Raw genomic sequence first — 24,025 nt, 5'->3', positions numbered from 1 at the left:
GTGTGGGAACGATAATCGGGAGATGAATGAAAGTGGCTTTGCCCTTGGACTTTTGAAGAAGTGGGAATGACAGAATGTGTACGCAGGGTGGGCAATGTTCTGGGATTGTCAGGATTTTGGTGGGAAATTGTCCCCTGACTGCAGGGATCAGATTTTAGGAGCAGGTAGATTAGCAAGATTTTTTAGGGGGCAGGGGGTAGGAATTGACCTCTGTTGTCTGAGGGGAGGTGTCAAGATTTGGGATTTTGCCCCTGGACTGCTGAGGAAAGGGGGGGGATGTCAGAATTTGGGGACGGGATTTTACCTTCTGCATTGTTGGTCAGCAGTTCTTATCATTTGAGTGGGGTCATGTCCCTGGATTCTCAGGGATGCGCTGCTCAGGATTTGAGTGTAGGTGTTGCCCCTGGATTGGGGTGAGGGAGAGAGGGAGAGAGGATTTGAGTTAGGGTTTGCCTGGTTTGTTGAAGAGAGTCAGGTTTTGGGGTGGCTGCCTGGATAGGTTACCCAGGATTGTTGGGGAAGAAGAATCCAAGTTTTTGGGGGGTGGGGTGGGGTTGATGTGTGCACGAGGGTTTGGGCATGAGGTTATCCCAGATTATTGGACGAGGGAGTCAGGGTTTGAGGGGGCTACCCTGATGTGTGTGTGATGTTTGGGAGAGTCAACCTGGATTATTAGCAAGGAGGTCCTGATTTTGGGGGTCTGTCCTAAAGGTGTGTGAGGTTTGGATGGAGGGGGTTGCCCTGGATTATTGGAGAGAGGGTCCTGATTTGTGGGGCTGCCCAGATGTGTGGAGAGGTTGGGTGTGAGGTTACCCCCAGATTACTGGAGGGGGGGCTCATGATTTGGGGGTGCTGCCCAGATGTGGGGGGTGAGGTTACCCCCAGATTACTGGAGGGGGGGCTCATGATTTGGGGGTGCTGCCCAGATGTGGGGGGTGAGGTTACCCCCAGATTACTGGAGGGGGGAGCTCATGATTTGGGGGGCCTGCCCAGACTGGGGGGAGGTTGCCGTGTGGACTCCTTGTGGCGGCGCCCGCGGGGGCAGGGGCCGGGCGGGATCGCGGGCGGCGGGGAGCCGCTCCTGCTCCGGCAGGGGTCGCTGCAGCGGGCGGCCCAGCCCTGCGGGGCGGCGGCGGGTCGCTCCCCGCCGGCCCGTGTCCTCTCCGCGGCACGGCGGCCCTTTCACCCCGGGGAGCGGGCTATAAAGGGGGCTCCCCGGGCCCCGGGCCGCCTCTCTGCTCGCCTGGCCGCCGCGCGTGAGTCGGTGTCGGGCCCAGCCGCGCTCCCGCCGCCCCGCAGAAAAACCAAAAAAACCCCAAAAAAATCGCAAAAACCCGAGGAAAAAAAAAAAACGAGCCAGCGCCGGGGCGAGAGCGGCGCCCCCCGGTCCGCGTGTCGGTCCCGTCCGTGGGTCCCCCAGGCCCCTTCGCCCCCCTCCCCCCCCCGTCCGTGTGTCCGTCCGGCTCCCCCTCCACTCTCCAGTCCGTGGGTCTGTCCGGCCCCTTCGCCCCCCGGTCCGTGTGTCTGTCCGGCCCCCCCCTCCGGTCCGTGGGTCCGTCCGTCTGGCCCCTTAGCCCCCCACTCAGTCCGTGGGTCCGTCCGGCTCCCTCCCCCCCTTCCGGTCCCTGTGTCCGTCGCCCCCGGTCCGTGGGTCTGTCCGGTTCCCTCCGGCCCCGGTCCGTGGGTCGGTCGGTCTGTCCGGGTCGCACGTTTCTCTCCCACCCGTCTATCGGCTGTGTTCGTCTCCCAGACCCGGGTCCGGCTGTCTGGCCCTTCGGCCCCTCGGTGTTTTTTCTCGGCCCCCGGACCCTTCCCCTCCTCTGGCCCGCGGGTCCCCACCCTCGGCTGGCTGTCTGTCCGTCCGCGCCCTCTTCGCTCCACGTGGGTCTCTGCCCTCTCACCCCCCCAGTGTCTGTCTGTCTGTCTGTGCCCTCCATCGCACCGCCTGTCCTCCCCTCGGGAAAGGAACTGCCCGTGCCGCCCTGCCTGGCTCCTCCAAACCAGTGTTTCGTGTTCTAGTCTGAGGAACCGGGGTATATTTTATATAAAAATAAGGACATATCTTTTTCCTTTTAAAGAAAAGGAGGGGGGGAAAAACCCCTATCACTATATATTGCAAAGTTTATTTTATTTTTGTCCAAGTTTTTTATCTCAGAAAATAAAACAAAACAGTGGCCTCAGACTTTGGGTCTGAAGGATTTGGAAGAAGAAATAATAATATATTTAAAAAAAGAGAAATATTTTTTTTTTAATTGGCACATTTTGCTTTTGGAAACTAAGGCAAGGTGGAAAAACTCTACAGTGTGGATTTGGTTGTTGGGTGGGTGGTGGGGTTTGGACTCCTTGCTTGTGGAAGTCTTAATTTTTGTGTGTGCCTATTTCCAGGCCTTTTCTCTATCCTGCTGCTTCCCCTCTTCCTCTCTCAGGGCCTGAGATCATCAAACACACCTCTTCCACACAGTTCTGTCTCCACCCCCCCAAATCCCCACAACCTTCTCTTGCACTGAACCCCCAGTCTGCTGCTCTGACTTTCCAATCCCCAGAGCACTCTGATCTTATTCGGACTTCCCATTGGCCTCTACTTTCTTCTGCGACTCTTTTAGTCTTTTCTCCTGCCCTGAGTGGGACCCCCCCCACCCCTTGTTCCCACTTCAGCTTCCGTTAGTCCAAAATTAGTGATTTTTTAAAAAAATATATAATTGTAAATACCCTGTTTTAGTTTCTAAAACTTTTGTTTGTTTAAAAAAAAAAAAACTTAAAAAACCAAATTAGTTTCTGGTGGGAGTGCGTGCTGGGTGGAAGATGAATACGGCTGCTAGTAGCTACCCGATGGCGTCATTGTATGTGGGCGACCTGCACCCTGATGTCACCGAGGCCATGTTATATGAGAAGTTCAGCCCTGCTGGGCCTGTACTCTCCATCCGAGTCTGCAGGGATATGATCACCCGTCGCTCCCTGGGATATGCCTATGTCAACTTCCAGCAGCCAGCTGATGGTAAGTTGGACATAAATGCCTTTTCTCTGAACTGTTTTGCTGTTTGTATAAGTCTCCATACAATCACCTAGCTGTGAATTACAATGGCAGGGGTAAGCAACTTCATGGCCACTTTGCTACTCCTATGAAGTTGGAATGATATTAACCACTTCACATCTTCAGAGTCTTTTGCAATCATTAACTAATCTTCACAACACCTCTGGGAAGCAGTTAGGTAGTATTTCTGTTTGCCAAAAATCAGCTTCTATGGACTCGCTTTTTCTGACTCATTTGAGAATGAAATCTTCCTCAGCTTCCCTCCCTGAATTGTCCTGCATTAAGCTGTGTGCCTGGGTCTTTATCCAGTCAGTCACCTTGAAGGAAGCTGAAGGCTAGTCGGACCTTCAGTCTGAATGACTGTAAAGGAGTCTTCCCACTCCCACCCTCTAAGTGAGACTTGGGCGGTGCAGTGAGCTGAGGATTGTAGTGTCTGGGGGTATATCTACACTGAGTTGTAAAACCCATGGCAGCGAGACTCAGAGACTGGATCCTCAGACTGGGGCTCTTGCAACAGCACTATAAACAGCAGTGTAGATGTTTGGGCTCAGGCCCTGAAGCCCACCCCCTTCCCCATCTCTAAGACGCTGTCACGGTTTTAAAATGCAGTATAGACGTACCGTGGGTAAACTGTCTGTTTGATCTAGTTTGCTATTGGTTGTGAAGTTGAAATGCAGCATTTACTGATGCCTTTTCTACCCTTTTAAAAAGGAATACACGCCCAGCTCACATGACGTGCTGATGGTGCCTTGCCTGGCTTAGGCTCTGTTCAAGGAGATATCCTCGGCCCACAGCAGCCAGAGCTTTGAGAAGGATGGGGCAGAGGAGGTCAATGTTTAGTATGTCCATACCCAGAGAAAAAGCTGGGTCAGCATTTTCTGCCCTAGTTCCCACAGTCTTGCATTACAGACACTTGAGGGCTAAGTGTGGTCTGGTGCTGTGGCTTAGCAGCATCTTTACATGATGTAAGCCTCTAGGGTGGTGAACTTTTAACTTTCATCCAGAATTAATTTGCAACTGCACAAACTTCAGCTACATGTGAACTCTACTGTATCCTTAGATTCAGGTTTAAGAATACAGTCTTGTTGGTACACTAAGGAATACATGGTCCTTGAATCATGAGCTTTCTAATCTGTAATAAATAGAATAGTTACTACATAACTGATATATTCCTCTAAACCTATTGAGAAGCAGAGCCTATTGGGCTGAATTCTTGTCTAGAATAGTGAGGCCCTGATTTTATGCTGCCCTGGGTTTTCATGCTGTCTCCTGATACATGAGACCCCAGGGTAGCATCTTCCCCTTCTTCCCCAGTGGTGCTGATTGCTTTAAATGGCTCTTCTGCTGCTACCTATTGATGTGTTACTAAAAAGCTGCCTCATAGCCCAGTGATTTTTTTCATACATGGAGCCTTTGAAGTTGCTTTATACACAGGCCAAGCAATGTTCGATGTGGTTTGACGTAACAGCAAGAAGGGATGGATCTGAGAGAGGCTGAGGTTGTACACATGGTTCTCTTCTTAGTCCTGTAACTTCGTGTGTTATTACCACTTATAGAACATTTTTGTGTTCACAGCACCTTGTAAACATTAACTGATCCTCATAAGCTGGGAGAGGTAGGTGTTATCTCCCCTCTCAGGGTTGGGGGAAAAGCGGGCAGTGGAAACAAGGCCAAGTGAGAGTCAGATTTGATGAACAGAGACATAGTCTGAGTATTCATTAGAAGAAAGGAAGAGATGCAGGAAAATGTAGCTATGTAAACTTTTTCTCACTTTAGCTTTCCTAAAGCTGAGAAGGGGGTAGAGCAGAGGACAATTTTAAAGGGGCCCTTGAGTACTATGAAAGTAGACATGAAACTATAAGGGGCAAAGTGTTGCTTTTTTAGAGCGTATATGAGTGATTAGTTATGCGTTCTCCTTGATCTATTAAAAAAAAAAATGCCCTGTCATGCATAAAAAGTAGAAGACAGGTGGCTTTCCAATATACTTCAAGATCACTTTTCACTGCAATAAATAGGCAGGTATTTGAGGGTGGGGTTGCTTCATACTTGGCTCCCAGTTAGGCAGCAGGCATTCTAGAAAGTCTCTGGTGAAGTAATACTCTGGCACAGTAGAAGGTGTCTAGTTACTTCTAGGTTAAGGAGGCCAAATGACTAAAACATGGGAAGCCTAGTCACTGAGAAATGTATTGGAAGGAGAAACCCCCAAATTCCCATTGTTTCATGAAAAGGATCTCTTCTGAAGAGCTTTAAATTTCTGCTACTTGGTGATCCCCGCTACACATGCTGTTTGGCTGCATGAGCAAAAGACAGCTACTCCATGAAACAGAATATTGTCACACACTTTGGAAAGACAAGGCCATTGGTGGCACATCACGATCTCTTTGTAACCAAGACTTGTCATGGAAGAGCAGAAAAAAAGTTCTTGTTTTCCCCTTTAAAGATGGCACCCACCTCACACTGCATGAAAGGACAAATTGGTATCAGCACAGAGAAGGAAAGATGCTCACGTAGTACTGCAGTTTGCCACTTTGTTGCTGTAAACGATCTCTGTTATGGTTTGAATATTATTGTAAGATGTTCCAAAGTAGCATTTTAGCACAAGGTAAAAGTATTTCACCAGAGTTATAGGGAGAACAGACTGCTTGTTTAGAAGTTGTATTCAAAGTACTTGCAGATGTTTTTTCAATGCATATGAAATAGTAACAAATAATTGAGGAAAGAATCTATAATAGTCCACAGCACCTTCCATTCAAGGATCAAAGTGCTTTACAGATACAGATCAATCATGCCTCTACCTCTCTGTGAGGAAAGTATTCTCATTTTGCAGGTTGAGAAGCTATGGCTCAGAAGTTGACTTGCCCAAGGTCATGTGGCAAGTCTTTATCAGAACAAGGAATCTGAGTCAGAACTCACTCACTCCTGTGTGGTAATCACTAGCCCATGCTTCCTATACCCAGGACACTTGCATCTCAAGTGCAGACCTTCTGCTTTTTTACAGACTTTTTTGTTCGCTAGTTACATGGTACCAGGCAGTGGAATAGTGATCTTCTGGGTGGGCACTGTGTTGGCTGGGCAACATCAAAGATCTGCCTGTTGGAGAAGGGTTGTTCTTGGGGAAAGAGTAATACTTCCTTAGATTACACATCTCTATGGCATAGTAATGGGTGACTGTCGAATCCTGAGCATATTGTACTGTGGTAGATAGACTGACCAAGAGAATGCTCCAGTATTCTGGCTGGTGGTTAGGTTGATAACCATGGCCTTTCACTTGGTTCTTTTTCTGACTAAAACACTGAAGAAAATTCTTTCAGCTTCATAATTAGAAGAGGAATTGAATGTGTCATGTGTGATTAGCTATAGTTCAGCTTTCACAGTCTGGCATGGCCAGGGGCATTTTTTGTTTGTTTTAAAAACGCATTAATAATTCAACAGACAAACTTTCATATGGACTTGTGTGTATAGCTAAGTTGTTACAGAAGCCTATGGGAAGAGAAATCATCCCCCCAAAGAATCTTAACGAAAAGTCAACAGATGGAATGCAGTGTGACCAGTCCGTTGACTTTTGGTTCTTATTGCTGAGACAGTGAGTGTATTTCCAGAAATCTCTGAAGGGAGGCTTTTCCAGAACTGTACAATGTGATCGGCTTGCAAAAGGTCCCAGGATATTAGGGAGACAAGGTGGGTGAGGTAATATATTTTATTGCAAGTTGGTGCAATAAAAGCTATTACCTCACCTACTTTGTCTCTCTAATAAGAATGTAGGTACTCCACCTCCCTGACAGACTGTCTACGCTGGGAATTAGGTCGGTATAATTGTGTCACTCAGGGGTGTGGATTTCCACACCTCTGAGCAACACAGTAATATCAATATAAGGCTATATCTACACTAGGCAGCTTTTAGCGACATGGCTGTGTCGATATAGCCGTGCTGCTAAAAGTCGTGCAGTGTAGCCGCTGTTTGTCGGCTCTCCTGCTGACAAGAAACTTCCACCCCCCCCACGAGCGACGTTTGTGTTGTCGGCAGGAGAGCTCCTGCCAACAATGCACTGTTGACACTGGCACTTGTCGTGGCAAAACTTTTGTCTTTCAGGGGGTGGGGGTTTATCTCTGAAAGACAAAAGTTTTGTCATTCAATTGCCAGCGTAGACATAGCCTAACTTTGTAGTGTAGACCAGGGGCTAAGAAAGCCTGGGGAAGTTTGTATGCAAAGGACTTCTTACCTCAGTCAGTGTCCTTCTCTAACTGAGCCCCACCACCACTTGTCATGGGCCCCATGAATTATTCATGTCCAATTATTCCTTCTCCTTCAGTGTCCCTGACAATACCCAACATTTTGTCTACAAAGAAATTCTTTTGCAAGCCTCCCCCATTAGGATGACTCAAACTGTATATGAAATCTTTCTTCAAGGACATTAAATGAAGAATCAATTCATTGACTTTCCAGAGTTTAACATATGAGCTGTGATCAAGGAACATACAGAAAAGCAGAGAGAATGAGCCTAACCAGTCTTAAACTCACCAATGGTAAATAAATCAGAGTGGATAAACTCTGGCTCTTTTTTTTTTTTAAGACATAGTGGTAATAAACAGGGACAAAAGGTCCCTGGGGCAGCTATCCTTACAGAGTAAAACTCTAGTACTGGCTTTCTGATGGCTGAAACTTTGCATTGTAGTTACCTGCCTTTATGGGCCTTCACTACGGTGGCTAACTCCAGCATTGTTTCAGTACTTGAGCAGAGAGGGGGGAAGGGGGCATTATTGTGAAGTCTCCGGCAGGGAGTGTCTCAGTCGTTTTCACTAGGAACAGGCATGAAACAGAAAAGAGTGGTGGGTTAAGCAGTTAGAAAAGGGAGTGTGTACTGCAGCACTATGTCAGCTGCAGCTGATTCTGCTGGAAGGATGCCAGGAATCAGTAGGAGAGAAACAGACACAGGGATTGAAATGGCTGAAGCTTTGGCCTAAATAGAAGTAAATGTGGAAGTGTTTTTCTAGATCAGGGAAATGAATCAGAGGTAGGGTTTTTGGCAAATTCAAGCCACTCATGCCCATTCACTAAAATGGTGTGATTGTGCCTTGTCATATCCACGGATGGAGATGTAAACTTCCCTAAAGCACCGGGAGAATCTATTTTGGACCCTCACTGTAATGCTTACAGTGGGTCTTTAAGCCGACTTCAAGCCGCAGACAGCGATACTGTGGCCTAATCTATTAACAGAGACAGCAGCACAATAAGTTCTGCTCCTAGCTACTAACAGTAGAAGAGCTGAAATAATGCAAGTAGGGTCCTAACTAGTCTGTGGCTCAATAATTGCCGTAGAGTTTCAGAATTCATTCTGATTGCAGGCCTTTGCTTCAAACTGCTTGTCACCTTTCAACAAAAACCCTGTTTCAACTACAAATGGCATATACTATTAGTTTGTGTCCTTGCCAACACATGCCTCTGGAGGACCTCTCCCTGCTATAAATAAATGCTGGCAAATTCAACAAGCTGGACTGAGTTGCCTTTTGAAGTGCCTACTGGAAATGGACTGTGGTAAACTGCACATTGCTGAAAGAATGGCATTGATTCAGACTGTAGCAGTTGAGGAATAAGTTGAGGATGCCAGTTGGTTCAATTTAACCCTTTTGACTAAACAAAGTTAGCCGAGCCCCTACGGCAAAGATATTTTTCTCTCTTATACAATTTTACATGTTCCCTTTCCTTTGCAAGTGCATAGTTCAGGAACAAGTGAGAGGGGAGTTTCAGCTGTGTGAGGAGAATGGGAGCCTGTGACATCATGCAAATAGAAAAGCCATTTCTGAGCAGATGGAAACTTCCCATTTAAGAAACATTTCTACAAATAGGAGTTCAAACAGACTAATATTTCAAGGGGGTCTTGGTCACTTTTATTGCAAATTTTGTGGTGGTTGAGCTCCATGCAGACAAGAAGATAATCCACGAGATAGTTTGTTGTATAGAAAATGTTGGATTCTCTAGATCCTCCTTCATCTGCAGCTAGAGATCAGTAAGCGGCATGGGTAGCCAGCAGACAATCAAAATCACATTTCTTTTGAATTTGCTGCTGCTACGGTCTAGCCAACAATTTTCACTTCTTTGAGGCCCTGAATCTAACTATGGAAAATCATCCATCAGAAAAAAACATGGAACCTCAAATCCAGTTCAGAGTTTTTTACTCTAGAATGTGGGTGAAGGTGGGCTGAGAGGAAGCCAAACAAACCTGGGAAAGTAGGTGTCTTATCTCATGAGTATTCTTTGATTTAATGCAGGTCCATCGTCTTTTTTCCCCCTGCCTCATACTGGGAATTAGTGTCCTCTTTCTCTTCCCCTACATACTGTGGGAGTATTTTCTGGCATAGAAGTGTGTCCTGAGCATCTTAATTTTATGAACAAGATCCTGATGTGCATATGTAATGGTCCTTTTAATACACCAGTGGATAACAGAAATAGAATCTCGTAGGGGGGTTACAGTGGGTTAAAAATCAATCTACACTGCTGAGGTTTTAGAATTTAGATGGATACGCTTCTCGGTTTACAGTATGCAGATTTATTTCTGATTTTTCTTATCCCTCTCTGATGCGATCTTTAGAGTGGGTTGCTAAAGCACCATTTTTGCCCCATAGGCTACGTGGGCGTCTCAAACTTCCTTCCCAGCATATTACACATGTTTATGTACCTCTCCCTGTCCCTGCACCAACAAGAAGAAGAATCCCTCTTCTCTTAGGCCTCGTTTACCCATAGCAGGGTTTGCCAGCATAGATATACTGGTAGAAGCATACCAGGAAATCCCCTTGTGAAAATACAGCTTCAACTGGCAAAGGAATTCTCTTTCTGGTAAAGCTTAAACTAGTTCCCCAAACAGAATAAACGATGCTAGCAAAAGGACTTTTTTGCCGGTATAACTGCAGCTACACTGGTATAGCAATGTTGGTTAGGGGTATGATTTTTTTACAACATTTTTAAGTTGGCAGAAGTCCTAGTGTAGGCTGTTATACTGGCAAAGTGCTTTTGTGGTAGGGTTTATTTCTTTGGGAGAGCTGGTATAAGCCACGCCGGCAGAAGCACTCTTAATGCTGTGCCTCCACCAGAAGGCTTTACTGGTATAGCTATACTGGCAAATCATTTCGAGTGTAAGCTAGGCCTTACAAGGCATCAGGAGGGTTTTGTGCAGAGTATTGAATATTAGGGCTGTCAAGCGATTAAAAAAATTAATTGTGCGATTAATCAGACTGTTAATAATGGAATGCCATTTATTTAAATATTTTAGATGTTTTCTACATTTTCAAATATATTGATTTCAATTACAACAAAACACAAAGTATGCACTGTATGTTTATTTTTTATTACAAGTATTTGCACTGTAAAAAACAAAAGAAATAGTATTTTTCAATTCACCTAACACAAGTACTGTAGTGCAATCTCTTTATCATGAAAGTAGAACTTACAAATGTAGAATTATGTTCAAAATAACTGCATTCAAAAATAAAACAATGTAAAACTTTAGAGCCTATGAATCTACTCAGTCCTATTTCTTGTTCAGCCAATCGCTCAGACAAACAAGTTTGTTTACATTTGCAGGAGATAATGCTGCCGGCTTCTTGTTCACAATGTCACCTGAAAGTGAGAACAGGCATTTGCAAAGCACTGTTGCAGCCAGAGTTGCAAGATACTTTACATGCCAGATGAGCTAAAGATTCATATGTCCCTTCATCCACCATTCCAGGGGACATGCATCCATGCTGATGACAGGTTCTGCTCCATAACAATCCAAAGCCGTGCAGACCGACACATGTTCATTTTAATAATCTGAGTCAGATGCCACCGGCAGAAGGCTGATTTTCTTTTTTGGTGGTTCGGGTTCTGTAGTTTCCGCATCGGAGTGTTGCTCTTTTAAGACTTCTGAAAGGATGCTCCACACCTTGACCCTCTCAGATTTTGGAAGGCACTTCAGATTCTTAAACCTTGGCTCCAGTGCTGTAGCTATCTTTAGAAATCTCACATTGATACCCTCTTTGCTTTCTGTCAAATCTGCAGTGAAAGTGTTCTTAAAGTGAACAACATGCACTGAGTCATCATCCAAGACTACTATAACATGAAATATATAGCAGAATTCGGGTGAAACAGAGCTGGAGACATACAGTTCTCCCCCAAGGAGTTCAGTCACAAATTTAATTAATGCATTATTTTTCTAACAAGCGTCATCAGCATGGAAGCATGTCCTCTGGAATGGTGGCTGAAGCATGAAGGGGCATACAAATGTTTAGCATATCTGGAACGTAAATACCATGCGAATGCCTGTTTTCACTTTCTGGTGATATTGTAAATAAGATGTGGGCAGCATTATCTCGCATAAATGTAAACAAACTTGTTTGTCTTATCAGTTGGCTGAACAAGAAGTAGGACTTAGTGGACATGTAGGCACTAAAGTTTGCATTGTTTTGGTTTTGAGTGCAGTTATGTAACCAAAAAAAATCTACATTTGTAAGTTGCATTTTCACGATAAAGAGGTTGCACTACAGTACTTGTATGAGGTGAATTGAAAAATGCTATTTTTTCTTGTTTATCATTTTTACAGAGCAAATATTTGTAATCAAAAATAATAATATAAAGTGAGCAGTGTACACTTTGTATTCTGTGTTGTAACTGAAATCAATATATTTGTAAATGTAGAAAAAGATCCAAAAATATTTAATACATTTCAATTGGTGTTCTGTTGTTTAACAGTGTAATTAAAACTGATTAATCGCAATTCATTTTTTTGAGTTAATCGTGAGTTAACTGTGATTAATCAACAGCCCTACTGAATATGTATAAATATTAAAGATGCATCATCCTGTCTGTCCACTTGGTCCCTACCACCATGCCTTTCCTCTCCCCCAGGAAAACAACTTCTCCCATCTGTTTCCATGTAGAAGAAAAAGACCTTCCTGATTCACTACGTCCTCACCCCTCCTTGTATTCATGACATGTTTCACCCCAGATATCAAAGCACTTTACAGAAGTGGGTAAATACCTGCATTTTGCGTAGAGGGATGCTAAGGCTCACAATTATTCAGTGAGTTAGTGGTAGAACAGTGGCCATGTCTAGACTAGGAAAACAGGCCTTTATTTTCAACCAAGTTAGCTCAAACTTGATTGAAAAAAGAATTTTGTTTTTCCTAGGTGAGACAAGGCCAAGGTGTCTTGATTCCCAGTCCTGTCTTCTGATTGCTAAACCATACTATCACTCTTGTGAAAAATAATCTATACTAAACCCCTTGTAATGTAGTCTTGTAAACATGTCTAATGACCTACCTGCAAAGACGTCAATTTAAAATAGGCAATGGAGTCTTTTTTTTTTTTTAATTTTTAAATGTCTAATCTTACAATAAAGGTCAGTTAGCTAAGGGAATTACTGGCCAAAGGATATCACCTAGGCCTTGTCCCTTAAGTGTTCAGAAGGAGACGACATAAACTGAAAGTGATCCAAAGAAAGTTGTAGTACCAATGCAGCAGCGACCTTTCTCCTTTGTCATGCTGCAGAAGCTTGTTCTTCCTGACTTTCCTCTCTTCACAGCTGAGCGTGCTCTAGACACCATGAACTTTGATGTGATCAAAGGCAAACCCATCCGCATTATGTGGTCTCAGCGGGACCCCTCTCTGAGGAAGTCAGGGGTTGGGAATGTCTTCATCAAGAATCTGGACAAATCCATAGACAACAAGGCACTTTATGACACATTCTCAGCATTTGGGAATATCTTGTCCTGCAAGGTGAGACTTGGTACCTTCCCTGAACACCCATCTTTGTCTCAGAATCCACCTTCCATCGCACTTACTTGACCCAACTAAACACACACAACAAGGGATGGAAAGCGGGGATGTCCACCATGCTTGGGCAAGGGAATCTCCAAAAGCAGAACAGAAAAGGACATCACTGAGCAGAAGAGGGAGGATCATTAAAGTTAGATTTGATCTTGATCGTCAAGGCACAAAGCTGTGTGCAGCTTTGAAAGCCTCTTCTTAAAATGCCTTGCCAACTCTGTCCCTTGGCATGACTTGTTTTCCCTTGTTGACATGCCACTTGTGCAAACACAACAAATGGAAAAGCTTCTGTTCTCTGCAGTTGAAGATACTAGGAAAAGCACAAGTTTCAGGCTATGAAAGGGTGGGTTAATGTTTGGGTTGTAGCTGGCATATGATTTAAATCTGGGATTCTGGCTTTTGTATGTAGTACATCAGCAATACTAGGTCAGGGTTATCCTTGTGGAGAGCACTTCATTCACAGATATGAATGCTTCACAAGAGGGAATACGTATCAGCCTTCCTTCACAGAACAAAAAGCTGAGGAAGGAAGATGAAGTACCCTTGCTCAAAGTCACATAACAGCTAAGTGGCACATTGTGGACCAGAACCCAAGTCTCTTGACTCCTAGCCTAACTTCCTATCCATAGGACCATGCTTCTCTTCAGTATTTAGTCTTCGTTATTTATTTGTATCGTGCCAAGGAGCCCTAGTCAAGAACCAGGACCCCATTTTCTTATTCATACCTTCTGTGTAAATCAAGGGAAACAGAGGACGTCTCTGCTGTTATCCTGTAACTAATATTGTCTGTCTTAATGCAGAGCTGATGATCTGATCTGTTCCATCACTTGTAGGTGGTGTGTGATGAGAATGGCTCTAAGGGCTACGCATTTGTGCACTTTGAGACCCAGGATGCTGCAGACAGAGCCATCGAGAAGATGAATGGCATGCTGCTAAACGACCGCAAAGTGTGAGTGTCACAGCCAGAAGCAGCAACGATCGCATGAACCATGATGCATCTCGGTATTAACAGGGGACACACAAGGCTACTGGTTCTCCTGGCCCAAGCCTTGGCCTGCTACCTCTCCACTACAGGGCTGGTGAGTTTCCCTGCCCAAGCCATGGCCTGTTACCTCTCCATTACAGGGCTGGTGGATCTCCCTGGCCAAGCCTTGACCTGCTACCTCTCCACTAATGGGCTGGGTGGGTATCCTTGCCCTACACTCGCCACTGCAGAGCTGGGTGGGCACCTTTGGCCTGCCGCCTCTCCACCACAGGACAGTTGATTCTTCTGCTTGATCTCTGGCCTGCTACATCTTCCCCCAGCTCCTAGCAGACACTCATTTTTAGCCCACTGCAAATCACACATCCACCCTTGAAAATGAGTTTTTCTCACAAAGACTCTCGCTTTTTCTTTTCAGATTTGTTGGGAGATTCAAGTCACGTAAGGAGCGGGAGGCTGAGCTGGGAGCCAAAGCAAAGGAGTTCACCAATGTTTATATTAAAAATTTTGGGGATGACATGGATGATGAGAGACTAAAGGAGCTCTTCAGCAAATATGGTAAATACACTCTTGCTGCAGCTGCAAACCTTGTACCCCCATAGTAATTCTCGTGAACGCTGCCAACTATGGTGCTACGTCTGAGTTACTCTGAGGGCAGAGAAGCAGGATAATCCCGAGAGAGTGGGCAGTTGTCAGACAGGAGGCAGAGGCTGGGACACAGTGAATGAAAGAAGGCCGGGCGCTATATGCGGCTTTAGTTTTGATTTTGAAAAGCTCTCCTGGAAATGTAGTGTAGCTAATGCCCTGCTAACTCTGTCCCTTGGCAACAGGCAAGACACTGAGTGTTAAGGTGATGACAGATCCCACTGGAAAGTCCAAAGGCTTTGGGTTTGTGAGCTTCGAAAAACATGAAGATGCCAACAAGGTACGAAACTGCTTTCATTCTAGTCAGGTGTTTATATGGAAATAAGCGTGGGAAGCCATCATCTAGAGTAGGGATGGAGAACACTGGTCCTCAGAAAAGCTTAGAGCTGAAAGTGTCCAGAGTTGGGTTGAACAGCTTCTGCACTTCACCAAGTTGGATATTCAAGGTTAAAGCCCACATTCCCCCCAGACTACTAGATCTGCACAGTATCCTGTTGGATCAATAGCAGGAATTTTATCTGATCAGGGACCATTACACCAGGAGACAAAGTGCGGGGAAGTTGGGGAGGTGTCTGGAGCTGGCATGATGCTCAGAAATGCTCTTCCCTCAGAGTAGGTCTTACAAGATTTGGCCCTGTAGTCAAGGGTTGAATAATTGTCTGTAAGTTCACATATCTCTGCTGTGAGTCCGGAATTTAGAGTGAGCTGTGTGAGGATGGTTCCTGCTGACAACTTCAGTTTGTATTTTACCAGGCCTTTATTTAGATGCAACACAAATGTAATGTTACAGGAGAGGGGGATGGATTGTTGGCACTCAAGCTGGTAGTAATAGGAGCAGCTGCCACTTTGTTTCACTATTTGACAGGAATTTTCTGTTTGAACCCCTGTCCAGGCAGTGGAAGAAATGAATGGAAAGGATATTAATGGAAAAATGGTATTTGTAGGCCGGGCACAGAAGAAAGTAGAGCGCCAGGCAGAGCTGAAACGGAAGTTTGAGCAGCTGAAACAAGAGAGAATCAGCCGGTACCAGGTAAGAGTGTGTGTGCGCCTGTTCTGGATGCAGGGACCCATCTTCAGGCAGAAGTGTGCTGGTGGACTTAAAGGGAACATGCCTATGCTTATTCAATTGTCATCTTGCAATACTGACCTCTAGAGGTAAAGGCAATCGCCTAGTATTGGCAGAGGGAACTCCAAGGGTCAGAGCTATGGCAACAGACTGAAATTTTTAGTGGGATGTGAGAATAAAGTCTGGGTTTTGTAAGGACTATCAACATAAAGTCTCACGCATGTAGTCTCCTTGTAATGATGAAGACTGACACCTTACATGGATGACAAAAGGTAGCAGAGATCAGGCCACCTTCTGTGGTTGTGGTTTATGGTAAAGCTAGGTCAGGCTATAGTTTGCATCTAAATCTTTCCTGCTCCTTGCAGTGCAGTACAGGACTGGGGACACATGATGCTACAGCAAAGCAGAGGAAATCCAGACAGGCTCCTTTCCATTTGCTCTGGGACTTGTCTCTGCAACATTTCATGCCCATAGTTATTAGGGGAGAGAGCTCTGGGTTTGGATCATTTCCACAGCTTAATGGGTTTGGCAGCTCGATGTGGTTGCTCAATATTCCCTAAATATGCAATTTCTTCATTGGTATGGCTGCCTTCCATATTGTTAGCCTCATGTATTAGTATTCTCTCTTTTAGGGCGTTAATCTGTACATTAAGAACCTAGATGACACTATTGATGATGAAAAACTGAGGAAGGAGTTTTCGCCTTTTGGGTCTATTACAAGTGCCAAGGTATTGTCAGGGTTTATAGATTCTTAGATTTCAAGGCCGTTATCTAAAAATCTGGGCCTGGGGCTGAGGGTGATTCTTAGATCTGTGGTTCTCTTAAGCACTGAAAACATTTTGACCAGTCAAGATGTGGATTTCAGTGGGACTAAAATGTATTTTAACTTGAGAATTGTATTGAATACTTGCTTCATTCCTAATGAGGTGAGGAGGTGGGAAATGGCAAACTCGCTTGTGTTTCAAGTGACTCCTGACCTATATGAGATGCCCAGGAATGCAGTGTTGAGTCATGCAGTTTAAAAGGTGCACCTGAATCTTTCCCATTCCTTGCAGTACAGTGTGGGCCTGGGGACACACGGTGCTAACAGCAAAGCAGAGTAAATCCAGACAGGTGGTTTTCCTCCCTCATTGAGGGCTTGTCTCTACAACTCTGCAACATTCCTCCTCTGACCGCAGGTTGTGGAGATTCACTAGGGTAAAACATACAGCTTCTCTTTACTGGCAGGGAATAGGAAGGAAGCAGAGGTTTCATTGAAAGTAGCAATAATTGATGCATTACTGGCTGACCCACTCCCTATAGACAGCAGTCCCTTCCTGTGTGATACACATGAAAGATCCCTGAGTACTTGAGTCCCCTGAATTGTGAATAGATTGCTATGACTCTAGCCAAGCCCTCATGACACGGACCTGCCTTCACGATGCTGCCACTCTGTCAATCCTCGTTTTAGGTGATGCTGGAGGATGGACGAAGCAAAGGGTTTGGCTTCGTCTGCTTTTCCTCTCCAGAAGAAGCTACCAAAGCTGTGACTGAGATGAATGGCCGTATCGTGGGCTCCAAGCCATTGTATGTCGCGCTGGCACAGAGGAAAGAGGAGCGAAAGGCCCACCTCACTAATCAATATATGCAGCGTATTGCTGGAATGAGAGCCCTGCCTGCCAACACAATCATTAACCAGTTCCAGCCAGCTGCTGGGGGGTACTTCATGCCTGCTGTGCCCCAGGTAAGCCCAGCTGAGTAAGTCAGTGTGGCTTTACTACCAGCATCGCCTGGCTTGGATCTCTGACACTGCAGCTGCAAGGACTCCATTGAGTCTTTCTGCTGTGCCTTTCGCCAGGCCGCAGCTCCTAATGTTAGGTACCGAGTCCATGGGATTCGTTCTGCGGCTTCCCAGCTGCCTGCTATTGTCATGTGACTCTGGGGCACAGAGCACTGAGCTCACGGTATCAAATCCAGTTGTAAACAACATTTTACATCACTGGCTTAGATATGGCTCCTTCATTGTCTTTTTTTTCTCCTCCTTTCAGGCTCAGAGCAGACCAACTTACTATGCACCCAATCAGATGACGCAGATGAGACCTAATCCACGCTGGCAGCAAGGGGGGAGACCTCAAGGTGAGTGTGCTGGAAACGGAGCTGTGGCTTTAAGACACCTGTTTGTCTTACTCTCTGATTATCCTCCACACTACCTGTTGATCCTGTGTCTGATGCTCTTGTGTGCCACTAGACGTTGGAAGAAAAGTGTAATTGTTCCCCTGCAAAGAACAGACTAGACGTCACTCTTGGTCATAGCTGGGCTGCCAGGTGGCGAGGGACACCCACTTGTGCTGATGACAGAAATCCCTGCTAGGCAATATCCACATGCCTGATTACGTCTGTTGTCAATCTGGGCTCTGCCATGCCAGTCCCTGAGAACTACCATGTGTCTTACCAGGGCATACTCTGTAGTCTCCTGTGTGTTCATACAAGTGTAGCCTGCTGGGGTTTCTAGAGCCACAATTCCCCCTCTCTTTCCAAAGTGGGCAAGGATGACAGCAATAACGAAGACTTCTCCATTGAATCCCCTTCCTTGACTCCCTCGTTCAAGACATGCGTGCACACGTCTCCCAGCTGGTGGGCCGGGAATTGCTAATCATTTTGTATTTTGAGAATTTCCTCTCATTGCCCTTCTCTCTCAGGATTCCAAGGAATGCCGAATGCCATGCGTCAGTCTGGACCGCGCCCAGCACTGCGCCATCTGGCGCCTACTGGCAATGCTCAGGCCTCTCGTGGCCTTCCTGCTGCCCAGAGAGTTGGTAAGCAGTCCGGCTCTCACTTTCTTCTCCAAGTCTGAGTGGAGAAGCAGGAGCTGCAGAGTCTCTTCTGTTTCTGAAGACTGATGCCGGATGTGGATGGCAAGAGGCAGCATGGAGCACACAGTTGAACTAGGGCTTTACGTTAGGGTGGCATAAGTTAGGATAAAGAGAGCACCTCAATCTTTCCCATTCCTCGCGGTGCAGTGCCGGTCTGGGGACAGTTGGTGCTATAACACAGCGGAGGAAATCCAGACAGGTTGCTTTGCACTTTAATTGGGACTTGTCTCTACAACTCTGCAACACTTACTACCCTCTGTATGATTATGGAGGTTTCTCCAGAGTTAGAGGTCCAGCTCACTCTGTTGGAGGGGATGTAAGTAGAAAATGTGTCACAAGCAGCATCTATCACTGGTTTAGGGTGCTGGAGAAAAGCCCCTTCCTAAGGTGGCCCAGTGCTTTCTGGGGTATAACTCTAGAGAGGTGATGATGGCTCTCTTCCACTGTAGTACAAAAGGAACTAATCTCTGACTGGGGCCCCGGGTTAGAAGCTGCAGGATGAAACACACGCAGCAGGATAATTAACCTCTTCCCCACCTGTGTCTAACACGGCAAACTGAATATTCCACAGCTCAGAATAATTTGGCAGGTAAGGAGCCTGCTCAGCTGCTGGTTCTGTTGTGTTAGTGCAGCGCCTCACAAAATTTTAGTTCCAAGTGTATGTATTACGAGGATGCATTGTGCAAAACAGGGCTGGGTCCAGCATGATCCAGGGCTGAGCTCTAGCTTGGTACCACTGCCTCCTAGTCAATGAAAAAGACAGGTTCTGCACCGGTGTTTGGCTCTGCATTGAATGAACTCTGCTGCTGGAAGGTGGTGGTGCTTAGCTGTGGTTGTTCACAAATTCCACGCTGTTAGCATCAAGCTAGGAGCACAGCGGGGTTTAGACTTGTGTGCCACACACTTGTGTGCATGTGTATAATCTGGTATCCTATTCTTCCTTTGCAGGCGTCGCCACTGCAGCTCAGAATTTAGCTCCTCGTCCGCCTGTAACCGCCCCGGCTCCCAGAGCAGTTCCCCCTTATAAATATGCCTCAACTGTCCGCAGCCCACACCCAGCAGTACAGCCTTTGCAGGTAATACGAGGGGCTGTCTTGCAGTTAGCAATGGTAAAGTTAGACCGTAGTAGCTACAGGAGCAGCTTTTACAGCTAAACTTGACTGTAAAGTGGATTTTTTTTCTAGAAAGGCCAGATTACTTTGATAACAGAGATGGCAGAATTTGGGAAGCTGGCTGTACTCCGCCATGTACTCAGCTCTGCTTGTACAGCTCAAGCCAATCATCTTTAGCCTGGCAGGCCCTTTATTTGTTCTTTTTTTCCAGGGATGCTCTTGGGTCCTTGCCCCCAACTTTTGTCTCTGGCCTCAACTGCACCTCATTGTCTCTTAGCCAGGCTGGGTAGCGTACAGCCTTTGTCGAGGGATCCTTGAAGATGCAGCTAGACCCCTCTACAGAGGTCACCAGGCACATCTCTGCATTGTTGAACAGACTGTGAACTAAGTGCACCCTGTCAGTCCTGCATTGAACCAGTCTTGTCCACAGGCCTTTCCAGCTGCACAGGCTCTGCCATGGACTTGTGTGTCCTTGGGAAGGACCTATGTATTCTCTTGCTGACTCTAAACAAAAAACCCAACCCTCCTCTTCTACACGTCACTACTGAATTCTCCTGTTGCTTCTTACAGGCACCTCAGCCTGCAGTACACGTACAGGGACAGGAGCCTTTAACTGCTTCCATGCTAGCTGCTGCCCCTCCCCAGGAGCAGAAACAGATGCTGGGTAAGTGACACTATAGTTCTTGAGGAAGAAAGGCCTCCAGGGCTATAAGGAAGCTAAACACATTCCTTGTGAGCATATTCTAATTCAGGACACTTCACGGGAGTTGGAAAGCATCAGTCTTTCACAAACAAGGACACTCCAGCCACTTTTGTGAGAGCAACTGGACGCTTTTGTACCTAAATCCCTTCTGTAACGTGTGTACAGATAATGGTTAAAAGTGTAGGGGGTGTAACGTTCGTTTCATTGGAACCACCGCTTCCAATTCCAGTAGCATTGGCTCAGCCCTGTTGAACTGCATTCAGTTTGTTTACATGGAGATCTTTCCAGTGTCTTGTCTGCTCTACATGGACGTTAAAGTTCCTCTGGCATTTCTGGTCCAAAATTTTCCACAGCCTTCACTGCTGTCTACCTGGTGGCTGCCCTTCTCTCTGAGTTTGGCAGCATCCCACAGTGGTACTGTGTGCGTGCATATACTTGGTAAAGTTTTTGAGATGAGGTGCTACAGAAATGGAAAGTTAATGCTCTGGCTCAACGCTGGTGATTTACCTTCCCGCTTTGTCATAATTGCTGCAAAGCCCCTCAGAGTACTCTACAAAGACCATCTGTTTGACCTTTGCTTTCCTAGGAGAACGTTTATTCCCCCTGATCCAAGCTATGCACCCCAGCCTTGCGGGGAAGATCACAGGAATGCTACTAGAGATTGACAATTCAGAGCTGCTGCACATGCTGGAGTCTCCGGAATCCCTCCGGTCAAAGGTAAATTCCCACGCCCTTCCTGGCAGGCTTGGCTGGAGAGTGATAATGGATCTTATTTGATCATTTGTGTACCCCAGGTGGAGGAGGCTGTTGCAGTGTTGCAGGCTCACCAAGCCAAGAAAGAAGCTGCCCAGAAGGTGGGCGTGGTTGCTGCTACCTCTTAAACCAGGAAGACTGGTGAGTGCATACCTGCTCTCCTCTTCAATCCGAAGCTTTCAGTATCAGAGTAACTAGAATATTGTTTGTAGGGAGTGCAGCCTGCCAAGAAGTGGGGTCAGGGCTCCAGCACAATGGCAGCAGAATTTCAGTCCACTCCTTGCAGATCAGTGCAGTTTTGCATACAGAAATTCCTGAGGATAGAAGCTTCAGGAACTCAAGAAACCTGTTTGAAGATTAAATGTGACTGGATCTTTAAAAGAGAAGTTCTGAAGTATCTCCAGCAGCTAGTGTGTCAGGGAAGGATAAAATGAGATTTGTGAAGACCATTAAATTATTAACCCATGTCAAAGAATAGAATTCATCAGAATAAGAGCAAAGCCACAAGACATTTCAGTCATTTTTGGGCAGGGCAAAATGGAGACATATCACACCTAAATGCCCAGGTTTATCCAAGTTGACAAGTACCTTTAATTAAAATTACCTACTATGTCTTTAATTCATGGTTGCCAGTGATTCTTGTCAATTAGCTGCTAAGTAAGGCGTTTAGTTTCTCTGAATGCCCCTGTGGATGGGTGGCTTAAACTCCATCTAGATTTACACATGCCTTTCCATAGCAGCTTCCCCTCATAAATTCCCTAATGTGGATTAGTCTGGAATTACTGTGGTCCAATAAAAGATATTACCTCACCTACCTTGTGTGTGTCATATCCTGGGACCAACTCGGCTATGACACTGACCATTAAGGCACTTTATCCTGTCATAACTGCCTCATATATCACCACTTCTGGCACTAAAGATTTATAGGAAATCTCTTTCGGGAGGCATTGTCGCTTTAAAATGACAACAGCCAATCTGGCAATTCGTTATAAAGGACAAATGTAGTAGTAATATGCAGATCAGATAGTAAATTTGCCCCTTAGGCTTTTTAATGGGTTGGTAATTTTGGATATTGGCACGCTGGGCTGGATTGAGCTATGTTCCCTGTAGACAGTTTAGTATTTTCTTAACCTTTTTTTCCCTCCCACAGGATGCAAAGAAGCCAAATAGCTCCTTCACAGACATCCGCTCAAGATGTTTGTAGATACCCTGTGCTGACCTGCAGATCTCAACACCATGCAACATATCACATAACTATACTGCATTTTGTAAATTAATCTTTAAAAATCTTGTTTCAAAAGTCAATTCCATGAAACTTTAGGTTTCCAAGACCAGGATTAAGTTTGCAAGCTTTTCCTTTGTGGCCAGGACAGAGCTAATCTTTGTCTTTTCTAAGCAGGACTTTGAGGATTTCTGATTGAAAGTTTTTTGTGGGTTTGGTTTTTAACTGAACAATCCAGTTTGCGAAGTCTGGAAAGAGTTTATCAATAAAGGAATAAAACCTTTCATTAAATGAGTCTTTTCTCCCGCCTATTGTGCCAAACCACATGAATTTCTTTTGCTTGTCAAAAGTAAACTGTTAAGCAATTGTCACATGATTTAAACACTTAAAGTTGTGATTCAATGGCACTATTCTCTCTCTCTCTCAACCTCAACATGACAATCCCTGCTATCAAGCAGCCATGCTAAAATACCACTTGACATTTTGACTTCAAACTGTGCAGTGTTTGGTCTGGTTGGTATTTGAAAGGCAGACCTTTAAAGAAAGCCCATTGTATTGGAAATGGTGCTGATTTCATAGCTGGGATGCAGCCCTCTAAAATGGTATTGAGACATTTTTCAGATGAAGGATAGAGAAGGGGTTCAGATTACGTTCCATATAAAAATCCCAGGGCACTCTGCAAGAGTGGAAAATACCCGGCCATTCTTCACGCTGGATGACTACATACTGTGTCCCTCTGTTCCTCCTGCATATTCAACTGGATATTTTATTTCCCTTCCTTGTAACCATTGTATAGTGTCGTACTGTGCTAGTAAAACTATTCTGCACCTTAGAGATCCCTGCATGTCAGTGGTTTTGATGTGTGCTTTACAGTGGTTTGGGGGCATTCTTTGGCGGGGAAGGTATTATATAAATGACTTAGAGGAACAGCCCAACAAGGTAGGGTTAGTACTATCAAAGGATTTAAGAGAATCTCACCTAAAGGAAAACCGCCAAGCTGGAAAGCACACTTCCGTTTCTCTGCAAAAGGAGGATGATGCCTACTTCACAGGGGAGGTAAACCTTACTACAGAATTGCAAAGCATTTTTAGATCCTTGGAAGAACGGTGCTAGAAAAGTATAAAGTGCTCTCTTGGTTTCTAGATTTAAATGCTACCTCGATTTTCCACTTTGCCAATTTGCCTTGTTTTTGAGAGCAGGCCAAGGTATTGAAATATACAAGACTCCCCCTCCGAAATCTGGATTCTGGTCTATAACACTCAGTACCTAAACCCAAGAGTAGAAGAAGCTAGGAGAGTGAAAGTGCAGAAATGCAGTGCCCTGCATCTCTTGAGGGCAAGTCACAAAGCAGAGAATTTTGATTCTAATGATACGGACTCCTTTGTATGGGGGATTGAACAATATATTGTAACAAGATCCTGAAAAGGCTGGTAGCTCTTAAAGGCTACATGTTGGACCTGTTATCTTAGCTGACCACTCTAATTCCGTTTCTGCTTCCCTGCTGCAGTACCACATTTCATAAATTTAAAGCAGGAAAATGGTTACTTTGCAGTCTGGTGGTATGACACTTAGCACAGTAACTTACGGATTATTTGAAAATGCAGCTGTACCTTACTGAGCATCCCAGAGAGTCAGGGCAGGGGCCTACGAAACACAGGCAGAGGCAGCTGGCATTGGACTCCGACTCAAACAGCTCTTGCAAGCACCTTTAAGTTCTGTGATCACTGGACACCCAGCCGTTCAGGATCAGAGCTCCCGTGGGGTAAGTCTTATAACCCCATTTACATTCTATCCTCAGTCAGTTTGCATTAACTCCTATATCTAAACCACATGTACATAAACTGCTGAACTACTGGCTGT

General features: G+C 45.4%; 1 protein-coding gene and 3 non-coding genes across 5 annotated transcripts; all 4 read left to right on the top strand.

Moving 5' to 3' along the window:
- Positions 1–1,603: 1,603 nt before the first annotated feature.
- PABPC4 (poly(A) binding protein cytoplasmic 4) lies at positions 1,604–22,432 on the top strand. Of its 2 annotated transcripts, XM_074934223.1 has the most exons (15): positions 1,604–2,995; positions 12,586–12,779; positions 13,664–13,779; positions 14,231–14,370; positions 14,643–14,737; positions 15,350–15,487; positions 16,156–16,251; positions 16,974–17,246; positions 17,551–17,638; positions 18,202–18,318; positions 19,324–19,451; positions 20,058–20,151; positions 20,777–20,907; positions 20,985–21,084; positions 22,094–22,432. In XM_074934223.1, exons 1-14 carry the CDS (start codon positions 2,803–2,805, stop codon positions 21,069–21,071), a joined length of 1,890 nt encoding a protein of 629 aa, XP_074790324.1. In that variant the 5' UTR covers positions 1,604–2,802; the 3' UTR covers positions 21,072–21,084; positions 22,094–22,432. The 2 variants fall into 2 exon arrangements, with proteins under 2 accessions (XP_074790324.1, XP_074790325.1); XM_074934224.1 differs by lacking the exon at positions 16,156–16,251.
- LOC141974772 (small nucleolar RNA SNORA55) lies at positions 15,861–15,986 on the top strand. Its single transcript, XR_012635814.1, has one exon. It is a non-coding gene; the product is annotated as a small nucleolar RNA SNORA55 (small nucleolar RNA).
- LOC141974771 (small nucleolar RNA SNORA55) lies at positions 16,551–16,686 on the top strand. Its single transcript, XR_012635813.1, has one exon. It is a non-coding gene; the product is annotated as a small nucleolar RNA SNORA55 (small nucleolar RNA).
- Positions 18,490–18,623, top strand: LOC141974770 (small nucleolar RNA SNORA55). Its single transcript, XR_012635812.1, has one exon. It is a non-coding gene; the product is annotated as a small nucleolar RNA SNORA55 (small nucleolar RNA).
- Positions 22,433–24,025: the final 1,593 nt, after the last annotated feature.

This window comes from Natator depressus, chromosome 19, assembly GCF_965152275.1.
Source record: "Natator depressus isolate rNatDep1 chromosome 19, rNatDep2.hap1, whole genome shotgun sequence".
Classification (NCBI taxonomy): domain Eukaryota; kingdom Metazoa; phylum Chordata; order Testudines; family Cheloniidae; genus Natator; species Natator depressus.
Note: the sequence above shows the minus strand (reverse complement) of the source record. Positions and strands in the feature narration are given on the sequence as shown.

Bases quoted from the DNA above. Each gene is read 5' to 3' on its own strand.
- PABPC4 (XM_074934223.1), top strand. From the start codon at position 2,803: ATGAATACGGCTGCTAGTAGCTACCCGATGGCGTCATTGTATGTGGGC. The intron at 14,738-15,349 runs GTACGAAACTGC...ACCCCTGTCCAG, and splicing joins AACATGAAGATGCCAACAAG to GCAGTGGAAGAAATGAATGG. The intron at 20,152-20,776 runs GTAAGTGACACT...TTGCTTTCCTAG, and splicing joins GGAGCAGAAACAGATGCTGG to GAGAACGTTTATTCCCCCTG.